Raw genomic sequence first — 12,062 nt, 5'->3', positions numbered from 1 at the left:
TGTGTCACTGTGTCCTGTTTTGTTCTATGTGTACCTGTGTTGTGTGTCCTCATTCATTGTGTGTCTTGTTCTGTTTGTTTAGCATCTCTTTCAGTTGCTTTGGTCTGCTTTAGTCACTTTGTGTTTCTGTAGGGTCATTTTCATATATAATAATAATAATAATAATAATGCATTACATTTTTGATTAGAGCGCTTTTACAGGTGCTCAAAGCGCTTTACAAGTACACATTACATTATGTATGACAACCAGTCACTAGCAAAGCAATTGTAACACTTTTCTTGATAACTCACCCCCATGTCAAAGTAACGTTTCTATCCATCTCTATTCATAACCAACGACAAATACTTTAAGAAGGTAGCAGAGTGAATTATCTAAAGAGTAAAAAGCAGAAGGTATAAGGTATCTGCTGAGGAAAGAATGAATTATTCTAAGTAGGGTTGGTGTACTATACAAAGTGGCAAAGACTTACAGAAAACACACACACTTAGAAATACATCAGTATTTATTGGCACAGGAAGTTAACAACAGGTAAAAGTGCTCACATACTGGATAAACTACATGCAGCAACGTCCCTCATTTCAGTTCTCATCCTGTCTTCAGAGCATCACCTGATAGGCAAACCTGGAACTGCAGCTGTGAGCAGCAGATCTTCATCCCGTCTCTTTTATCTGAAGCTGACCGTGACTGAGATATTAACACAGGGACGGACAGGATGACACACACCACAGCCGCCAAGCCTCTGCTCCTTTCCAAAGTATTATTCAAATAAGCTTGGCCTACTTTTAGTAACATTTCAAGGGTCAAACATGTTCTCATCTGACCAGATACTTTTCGTTTTTTTTATCCAGGTTTTGAGAAAGCTGCCTCTGAAATGTCTGCTTCCACTCCAGAATAACACAGCATTGAAAAATGACATTTGAGAAACGTACGGGTTGTCAATGTCCTAGTCACCCTATGCAATCCAGATTCTGGAAAAACATGAGCCACGATTTACTATTCAAACGTCCCTTTTCAATGCTTTGAGGCACACCAATGAAATTCTGTTTACCTTAATTGTGTTAAATTGGAAGCAGACGTTTTAGAAGCAAATATCTCAAGACTTGAGTGCATACAACTGAAACCACCTGGCTATAGGTAGACAGAGGAAGGGAGAAAAAATGTCCCTTTATTATATGGATGAATTGTCCTTTAAAATGAAGCTTAGACTTAGTGATTCGAATTTGGGGATTGTATTATACCTGTGTACATACATTGCAATTCTGCATCATAATACTTAACTGTTGATCTTGGAGACGATACAGAAAATAATCTTACCATAAGGATTATTTAGTATCTGCTCTGGGCTTCTGATCACATCACATGACCTTCATCTGCAGATGGAGTTTGCTGTGTTGTCACTGAATTGTAGATGTTTGTGTTTGAAGTAAAAAGGAAGAAGATCATGTGACAAGAAGAAAGCTCCATGTCAGCAACTAAACGCACATTGTGGTGGGATTGTTTTCTCAGCAGTATCATTTTTGTTGTTGTCAGTTCTGCAGATTTAAAGCATCAGGTGGATATTATGGGAATTATGCTTATTTGCTCTTTTCATTGGGAGTTAGATGTCTGTACATATTTATGTGGAGCTAGAGCACAAGTGAACATTAGCTTAGCGTAGCATAAAGTCTGGAATATCAGAGAAGCGATAAGCCTATTTCCCAAAAGTCAAACTATTCCTCTATGTATTCCTCTAGTATGGTGTGTAGAAGTAGACTGGCTTCCAGAGATGTGATGAATGATGAATGTGTACTTCAAAAGACAGACTCATTACTTTACCACACAGACCATCCATCCACGCATTTATGTAAAAGACAGCATCAACTACATATTGTATGAAAATAGACAAAGGCAATGAAGTTGTGACAGTAATCAGTGCAATTATTATGGGGTTAAAACATTCCTGGTAAACATCCCTCTAATTTTCCCTTTGTGCCTATTAATCAAGCAGTTAGTATAATCACGTGACGTAAATGATTGGAGGACTTCCCTTTAAAAACATTTAGTCCCTGATTTAAAAAAACAAACAAAGGAATGACAAAATATTTCCAAATAAACCTTAACAAATTAATACAAATTAACGTTATCGTGTGTTTCCTCGTGTAAGCAAGCTGAATTAGTTTAAGATAGAAGATAAGTTAACATCTGACCTATTTGTCAATGTCCCTTCAAAGTGTGTAGTCTGATAAAGAGTGACATCATTACCCCAGTGCGGACCACTGATACCTGCTGTCTGCGGGGGAGTGACCTGAACTGATTTAATGAGACTGTGGTCAGTTTCTATGAAGGTGTCAGTCTGTATAGATGTGTCATTATTAGCATCATCATTTGTAGTCTCCCAATATAACAATGCTTCTTCAGACACTGTTTTTGTTTATGTATTGCATTGTATTTGAATTACTGACCTGAATTCAAATGTGTTTTAAGATTTGAAAACTTTAAATTAAATTATTAATACAGCATTTAAAGACATAATAGATGGATTATTTAGTAAATTCCCTTTTTTAAGTGTTTATTTTACTTTGATTGTATGAGTTTGATAGAAAATAAGTCTACAATTATTGCTGTGACACACTCCAGCCTCCGTACTCAGGACTTTAGTTAAAACACTGTTATTAACTGTAAATAAGCTAAACCAAGACATAAAATAACTGAATAATGACCCGATAGGCTTTAGTGGAAGTGCCCTTTATCCCCTTTACAAAGACCCCAGCCTCACTGACTTTTGTCTATAATGGGAGTGACCTCTGAGTGACCTCTGACAGAAGTGCCTCCTCACAGAGGCTGGTAGCCACCAGTCTTCCTCCTGCGGCCCAGCAGGTAGGCCACCAACACGATGATGATGAGAATCAGCAATGTCACCCCCACAGCGATGGCAACGCGGTAGTCAGACTTGTCAACAGCACAGGGGTCGGCTGGAACACACACACACACACACACACACACACACACACACACACACACACACACACACACACACACACACACACACACACACACACACACACACACACACACACACACACACACACACACACACACACACACACACACAGTGAACATCATGAGAAGTCAGTCAATCAATGAAGTCTTAAATTGTATACTTTACTGATATACTTACTCTGTATGGCAGTCTAACACTGCCAACATAATGACATCATACCACAAATCTTGAAATGCTTGAATCCAAATGTTCAAGTTTGGAAATAATAACAAAATCAAATTGAGAATAAACGCTTATATTTAAAAAAAATTCACAATGCACTTTTGTGAGATGTTTCAAAGTGAAACATGATGACCATAAATATGCAATTTTAATTTGATTGCTCAAATCAACAAAAAAGGCTGTTTGCAATTTCCTTTTTAAGTTTAGTTTGCAAATTGCCTCACAGTTTGAAAATGACAATGAAAAATGTCCTAAGTGTACAAAGTCTTTACCATTATGGTAGTGCTATGCTCAAGAGTACACTGACAAATATTTGTCCACAGTGTTCAATTTAAATTCACACAATAGTAATTATAATATAATTAATGTATTAAGATTATTTGATGTAGATATTGGCCGCCTCCAGACTTCCATAAGCTTAGCAAGAGTAGAACAAAATCAATATGAGTTGATGTTGTTTTATACTGTTCACTCTAAATTACTGTAAGTACATGCTGAGAGCGATTGGGCATTGAATGTGAAACGTTGCAGCATGAATTAGATGCTAGGCCAGCGGTTCCCAACCTTTTTCAACTCAGGGCCCACTTAAGAATCAAAAAAGGTTTTGTGTCCCACATTCAACCATAAACAATATGGAGGCTAAATAAAGTTCTGATTGGTCAATTCAGAACATGTGACATGTGGTTAATCCAGTAGTACAGACCGCTGTCAAGGACTGTAATGACCGTTGCTAAGGAGGATCAAGAAAGAGAAAGGAAAAGAGGTTCAAATAAATAAAAAAAATCTTAATAATGGAATGTTTTTACACAAATCAGAATGTTTTGCAAATTATTACAGGTTGGGAACCGCTGTGCTAGGCTACCAATGTGATTATGGAGCCATGACAAGTGGGCAACATATTGTATTGATAAGACACTTACGCAGGCCAAAATCGCTGCTCTTGGTCAGATTGTAGGCCTGCATCCGGTCTTGATTGACCTCCAGGACCAGTCCACTCCCCAGGTCGATTGATTCATGCGTGCAGGAGTAGGAGTGTCCGATATTGGCAGGGAAGAGACGCAGCGACTTGTTACTGGCAGTGTACGTGGTTTTATCTGCAACAGTAAGAGAAAAACAATTCTCAGATGCATTCAGGAAATAAAAACAATTTCAACAACAACAAACGCCGATGTTCAGATATGGAGCCAAACTTGTTTGACTGCATTGTGCTGAAAGTAGGTTGGTTGTTACCAGAATCACATGCTTAAAATAATTACAAAGACAATATTCGTATCTAGTTGAACAGACACACATGCAAACAAGGGAGTTGTTGGCTCTGGTTCATATTTGCCAGCCTTTCACAACCCCCACCTGCAGCTGAAATATCAGTGTACATGCAGTGACCTGATTAGTCTAAAGTTTACTCAATAAAATGACAGTTACTCCTATTTAGAGTCACAAATAAGTGTACAGAGTATTCCCAACTCACCGTCTTTGGCGAAGGGGTAGTAGAGGCTGAAAGACAGTTCATCGACGAAGACTTCAGAAGCACTCTGAGGAAAGAAAAGACGTGTTTATGAACAAACAGGATGATCCTTTTTTGGCAGGCTCTATTGTCTTCTGTGCTGCACTTTATCTATAGTGCAAGCATGTTGACTTGTTTGTGGGGCTGGGTTATTTTACAGGATGTTGAAGAACAGAAATGTTTTTAAAGCTCAAAACAGGTAGAGGAAGGTTGTTTCAGAAAGTATACTGCTGTACTATACTTACTGTAGTTCTATGAATTCACTGACACAATTTGAAGGTTGACTTTATTAGTAAACTAATATTAGGTTTAAATAAAAAATAATTTTTACTGACTTCATTAAATTATGTGTAATCTTTTTACATAATACATTTAATTGTGTACCAAAAAATGAAAGTTTTTAAGTTCATAACTTTAAATAGCGGACAATTGTTCAGAGTTAAACCTAAATAGGTTCAATAATGGTTCAAATACATATAAAAACTCAATGAGCACATCAGCTAAACAACTAGATGATAAATCAATTACTGAAAATGAATCAACTTTTAGGATAACTGACCTTGAACTCTGAGAAAGCGTAATTGGTGGTATTTAAATATTTTTAGTCGACTGCAAAATCTTTGACTGAATCACCCAGCGCTGAGGAGTGAGCGAGTGAGGCACGCCCTGTCACAAGCTCCCAGAACAAGCCTGTCAACATACTTCCTTTTTTTTTTAATTAACATTTCTCAGATTTCAGTTCTTAAAATGTACCTGTGAATCCACTTGTTATTCATCAAAGATTAAACAGTATTTATATGCTGAAGATTTTAAGTAAGCTTGCCAAATCAGTGTGAACAAATTCAATTACAGCATATGGTTCTTACATTGTTTTTTCCATATTGACAGCTCATAGCATTATACTTCCATACTTATGACAAATCCACTACATTTGTTCAAATCCACTAAAGTACCTTGTTGAACCTGAAGTAGATGAAGCCCTCTGTGAAGGTAAGGTTAAGGGTTGCGTATTTTGCCGAACAACTTCCAGTTGCTTTGGTCATTTTTGGTTGAACGATGAAGGTTCCATTGGCCTGAAAGATAAACAAGAGAAAAATCAGGCAATGGAAGGAGCACCTTGTGGGGAGTTTTCCAGATGAACTAGTTATCTTTAGAGAAACAACATTTCATTGTCATGTTGAATTAACAATTGTCATATGACACAAAGATGAGTCACATCTAACCTTTCCTCAATTGCACTATAATGAGGAAATCAAAACGTTTTCATGGCAACATTTTCTTAACTCCTGAAAATAAGATGCTGACAATTTCATCGCTAAAGGCTGAGTCAGGGGATCAGGAAGAAACTTCTATCCATGTTGACAAATTCTTAAATGGCTTAAAAAATCTTGATTGCATGGTGAACAATTACAATCTACTAAAAGAAAATGAGGCCTTTAAACTAACTACATTGAAAAAACTGAAATGTTGACTTTTATGAAATATATTATGTCAACAGATTTCACATAACTGTATGAGGTTAGTTGAAAGCAAAAATATTACATTTAAATAGGTACTACTTAATATTATTGCTTTCACTGGTACAGTCTGCTCAAAAGCTTCAGTGCTTTAATCACGATTCAAATAAATTATGTCACTTAAATGTATTATGTCAAATTTGTTGACATAATATATGTAATTAAAGTCAACGGTTCAGTTTTTTCAGTGTACTCCGGGGCTCTTGTTGTGTCTATGGTGACTAATGAACTGTACCTTTGGTGTAGCCAGTCGGATCAGTACTGCCATCTGAGCTCTCAGGAACATGCCAGATTTGTCTGTCAGGTTGTAGTTGCCTACAGTCAAGTTGGTGGGGGGAGGAGTGGGTTTAGGAGGAGCTGGGGTGGTAGTTGGTGTGGTGGTTGGTTTGGTGGTTGGTGTGGTGGTCGGTTTGGTGGTCGGTTTGGTGGTCGGTTTGATGGTCGGTGTGGTGGTCGGTGTGGTGGTCGGTGTGGTGGTCGGTTTGGTGGTCGGTGTGGTGGTCGGTGTGGTGGTCGGTTTGGTGGTCGGTGTGGTGGTCGGTTTGGTGGTCGGTTTGGTGGTCGGTTTGGTGGTTGGTGTGGTGGTTGGTTTGGTGGTTGGTTTGGTGGTTGGTGTGGTGGTTGGTTTGGTGGTTGGTGTGGTGGTTGGTTTGGTGGTTGGTGTGGTGGTTGGTTTGGTGGTTGGTTTGGTGGTTGGTTTGGTGGTTGGTGTGGTGGTTGGTTTGGTGGTTGGTGTGGTGGTTGGTTTGGTGGTTGGTTTGGTGGTTGGTGTGGTGGTTGGTTTGGTGGTTGGTGTGGTGGTTGGTTTGGTGGTTGGTGTGGTGGTTGGTTTGGTGGTTGGTGTGGTGGTTGTTTTTGAGCTGTTCTTAAACTCATGTGGATCGGACACAGTTGCTGCCGGTATGGGATTAATTCCAACTTCAGCCAATGACAGCGCTTCAGACAAAAAGGCAGAGACAAACGTCAATGGTCATTAATTTATTATTTTAAATAAGTTAAGAATAAGCTGAAAACACATCATCTATCCAACATGCTTTAAGCTTTAATACAAGTTAGTCTGGCTTGGCTAGGGTAAGCTAGTAAATACCTATTTGCACATCTAGCAGGCTCAGAGCAACATAATAAATCATTTGAAGTCAACCCACTAAATGAGTCCAATGTTCTCCTTTTAGCTTTATTTTGGTGTCCACCAACTCATAAGAAGAACCCTTGTCTCTTTAGCTGCCACATATGTTTCACCAGCTACTTGTGAACTGCGTCTCTCTGCTGTTTGTTGCTGAGCAGGAAGTGATAAGTGGGTACATTAAACCCAAATGAATATCTATTAGTGCAGCTGTAATGGTTGTTGAGTAGATACTGATCTTTGAACTGTGAGCAGCTTATTTCTTTAAACAAACATACTAAAACCAGCAGACTGACATTTGATCACATCTGGTATCGGCAGAATGAAGAACACTACACACTAATAACACGTTGCGATAAGGACACATCTGCTCCGCAGGGTCAGGCCATGGTCATTGAATTGTCCAATTTTAGGATTTAGATAGAACAGGAGACTAGGAAACACAGATCGATGCCTTTAAAAAGTGTTAGATTTTAACTTTCATTATAATAATTGTGCGGAGCTTGAACATTGATGATGAATATAGATTCAAGCAGGCATAAAATAATAAATATGAGCTCAAGTCACATATGAGCATTAAGTGAACAAAAGGGATATTCTTTTTCGAAAAACACATTTCTAGACCATATGGTTTAATATTTTTAAATGATTTGACTTAATTGCATTGTATTGGTAGACCCCATCAAAATAAACTCGCAGATTGATACTTGTGGAAAAAGCAGCCCTGCTCTGCCAGCTGACATGTGACTCAGACCTGAACGAAAGACTGCGGAAACTCTGTTCTCTAAACAATGCAGGAAGTCACAGAAAGGTCTCAGAAATGATAAATACCATCTCAATCTTCTCCCGTTTATCCGTGGTCGGGATAAATACTTCTACTCCAAATAAAGAAATCATCAAACCACTCTCATAGTGTGATACAAACAATAGCCTAACATAATGGCTGCTTGCTATAAAGTATAACACCCAAGTATTGACTCAGGTCACTGCGTGCTGCAACCCACATGCATTACAACACACTTCATTCATATTGATTTACTCTTATTTTTATTCTGATTAAGTTAAATAAAGAGTGTTACCTGAGACAGCCCAGCAGACTACGAAGGTGAACACAGCAGCCCTCTTCATATTGACAGGTTCTGTGGTGCGATATGGTCTCTGCTGTTCCGTCCTGAGCTGAGCGCAATGTGCGGCACCGCGCTGCGTCTCCGCACATAAATACACGCTCACAGCACACATACACACACCGGAAACTGTTTCAATACAAAGTAAAATAATCCATCTCTCTAAGAAAAAACCTACATTTTAATAAACGGGGACCACGGACTGAAAGACATTGTATCACTAATGCATTTAATAATAATTCAGTAAATTATATTTTTGATTCAAAATAATAATGTTTTTTGGGATTCAACACCAAAGGGGGTTCCTAAATCATTCTTATTATTCATGTTATTATTAAGAAATTGTTTTAATCTGGTGGTGTGAAATCTTTTTATAAAATAGTGCCCCAATCGTTATGTATTCTTATTCTGTGTTCAGGTAGGTTTTTCTAAACATCTATAATATTGTAATATTTGAAAAGGTTTTCAATGCATGGATTAAGGTGCAAAAGGGGTATAAAACACCTTAAATTGGTCAAAGTAAAGCAACAAGTATCCACTTAATTGTACCTTCTAATAACCTTATATTGAACAAATGCTTTCAAACTGTATATTGCAAGTTCAGTAATATATTACGGGGCTTTGATAATTATTCAGAGTGCATAAACGTGATTTCAATGATTGTACCTTTATGTTTGAATTAAAGGACACATTCACATTCTCTACAAATCTCACGTTATTTTATTGATATATAGATTCGTAATGTCCTTTTCTAAACCAGGATTTTACCTTCTAACAGTTTGTGTATATGAGTGAGAGAGTAGGCAGTACAGGGCGAAATAGGGATTTATTTTGAAAGCACTAACCGGAAGCGCTGGTCTAGATTCTTAGATGCTGATGCTGCTTTTACTTTTGACAACTTTTAGCAATATTCAGGAAACGAAAGTAATGTGGCTGCGGGGGGAGGGGGACACTTTTCCATTCGAGTGAAACGAAACCCGCAGAAAGTACTCAAGTATTACCATCAAAATATAGTTAAAGTAGCGACAGTAAAAGTAGTGATTGTGCAGATACCAATCTGCACAATCACTACTTTCAGAACAATATATACGATATGTTTTATAATGATTGATCATGAAAGTGTTCTCAAAGCTGGTAAAGGTGCAGCTAGTTTGAATGACTTTGTATACTGCAGGGTAGCTTGTGGATTTACTCCAGGTGGAACTAAAGTCCAGGGGCGGATCTAGACAAATATTCATGGGGTGGCAAGAGGGTGGCAGGAGAATTTCAGGGGTGGCATCCCCTGGCAGAAGTATATGCTGATTTAATCGCAGTCATATCAACAATGTTAACTTGGAAAGCCACAATATTGATATTTTAACTCAATATCATTTGGTGACATTATTGTGGCACATCAGTAAAACTTTACATATAAATATATAAGGTGGCAGACATCATTTAATGAATTTTAACTGAACAATAACTGAATGAGTTTCACTCTTAGACCAGCAGGGGTACAAATCTATGCAGACTGCTGCAATAAGTACATTAATTAACTGTCTCGTCGATGTTTGTCTGAATGAATATGATACTATTAACAATCATATTATTCCTATCAGCTGTCAATCACTGTTATGATTCACATATTCAGTGTTATTATTAAATAAACTATATTTTTTGGAGGAGTTAATGATGAATGTTCCTCAAGGTGCTTGCTCACCCTCCTTCAAATTTGAAAGACAAGTAATTACTGTCATAAATCAAAAGAATCAACAGAACAGTTCAGCGCCCCACGACTTCATTGCAAACAGTTACAACCTTGACTTTACATCAGAAAGAACAAACATTAAAGAAGTGACTAACTGCATCAATTAGGGTTAAAAAACGTGTATTCAGCTAAAACATATACATCGCTGCAGTTATTATCCAGTGGAAAGTCCGTACCTACTGGCCTAGTTAAATCAAAGTGGTTACTTTTTTTTGGCTGGGCAGTGAAGTTTTGCACACCGTCTTATTTGACTTTCTCAGGACTTGAAACAGTTTTTGGGGGCACAACCCCACAAAGAAGAAAAATATTATACACACGTAAGGTCATCATCTTAACAGTTTATTATTCTCATCGACTCATCCGTGAGCAGAGCATCAAGTTGGCATGCCTATAATAGCTGAATGTGGCGATTACCATCTTGATCAGCAAAACGCCTCACAAACGTATTAAGATCTAAAGCTATGGTGCGTTTTGATTCAATGCTGAGTACAGCCAAACTTGACAGGCTCTTCTCTGTCATTGTCGACCACAAACAGTATTTGTGTTGGGTAATCTATGGTAGGGCTAACCCATACAGTGGTGGGGCTCAAGTCAGTATTTGCAATGTAATTACATACACGCTCCCCTTGACAGTGAAACGCCACGCGTGAGCTTTAGATTATTTTCCTGTCTCAATCCAAATTGAACTGTATGAAATAAAAAGGCACATTTGTCTTGTAGTAAATCAAAAGGGCGACCTGGAGCCAATCCTGCAACTTCCCCACAGGTGAAAGAGTTGACATGTTGAAAACCCAACTCCTGCAGGGGGGTCTGGGGGGATTCTCCCCCAGGAGATTTTTTGAAATACTAACATAAAATACACATTCTGGTACTCTCTTGAGAAGAAAAATAAATAAATCTATTACTACATATTTATAAAAATGAATGTCATTTTAGTTTTTTGTTACTTTGTTCTGAAAGCTGAACCTGCTGCTACTCACAGAGAGAAGAGGGAAGAGGCTGTGTGAATGACTTTACATTGTGGATAAGGGTGGATAGCCCCCATTGTTCTGTGTGTCAAAATGAAAGACAGCCCACACACCTATCAATCATCAAACCGTGGGGTCTTATTTCATTACGTGTTGATTTCTATCAACACGTAATGTTGTATCGATGTCTATGTACTACCGCAAAAGTATTCTCCGTCGGGACTTCCTGCAACAACACCACGCCGTTATCTTGATTCTGATTGGCCAGAAGACATTATCAAAGATGTTCTATTGAGAAGACGATCACTACGTGACAAAAGTTTTCAAAACCGTTTCTGGTCTTCGGTATTTCCAGACAAGTGGCTACTGGAATCAATCTTACTAACTGCTGTCTGTGCAATTTACTCCGCGCGAGTTGGCGGACTTTATTTTGCTTACTTTAACATCATTTTTCATGGTGGGGCTAAGACATTTCTTGGTATGGCTGTAGCCTACCCCAGCCATACCCTGACCGCAAATACCTCATTCCTTCCGTCTACTTGGATCCGAAATGCTTCTCGTTTTGAGCTGTCCCCCGTTCAAATGAAATCGCCGCCAATCATATTTCCACGCTCGCGCCAGGGGGGGAGGGGTTACAAGGCTCGCGTCTTGTGCTGCATTCACTTGCACTCGGACATTAGAGATTTTCTCTCATAAATGTCCGATGAGCCACAACTTCTCTTTCAAAACAAAGCTGCCAAATGGGGTGGCAGCTGGGGTGGCAAGGTATTTTTCTGAGGTGGCAGCTGCCACCCTGTGCCACCCTGTAGAACCGCCACTGCTAAAGTCTGATTCAACACTTGATTATATTTCACATCATTCATCCACATCTGTGAA

General features: G+C 38.6%; 1 protein-coding gene across 1 annotated transcript; it reads right to left on the bottom strand.

Moving 5' to 3' along the window:
- Positions 1 to 485: 485 nt before the first annotated feature.
- On the bottom strand, positions 486 to 8,556 carry LOC117551797 (macrosialin-like). Its single transcript, XM_034224849.1, has 7 exons — positions 8,427 to 8,556; positions 6,882 to 7,160; positions 6,460 to 6,608; positions 5,661 to 5,780; positions 4,672 to 4,735; positions 4,124 to 4,297; positions 486 to 2,952 (listed from the first exon to the last, which is right to left on the bottom strand). The coding sequence occupies exons 1-7, from the start codon at positions 8,473 to 8,475 to the stop codon at positions 2,813 to 2,815; spliced, it is 975 nt and encodes a 324-aa protein (XP_034080740.1). The 5' UTR covers positions 8,476 to 8,556; the 3' UTR covers positions 486 to 2,812.
- Between the last annotated feature and the right edge of the window lie 3,506 nt (positions 8,557 to 12,062).

Source organism: Gymnodraco acuticeps, unplaced genomic scaffold, assembly GCF_902827175.1.
Source record: "Gymnodraco acuticeps unplaced genomic scaffold, fGymAcu1.1, whole genome shotgun sequence".
Classification (NCBI taxonomy): domain Eukaryota; kingdom Metazoa; phylum Chordata; class Actinopteri; order Perciformes; family Bathydraconidae; genus Gymnodraco; species Gymnodraco acuticeps.
The sequence above is the reverse complement of the archived record's forward strand: the minus strand, read 5'-3'. Positions and strand labels throughout refer to the sequence as shown.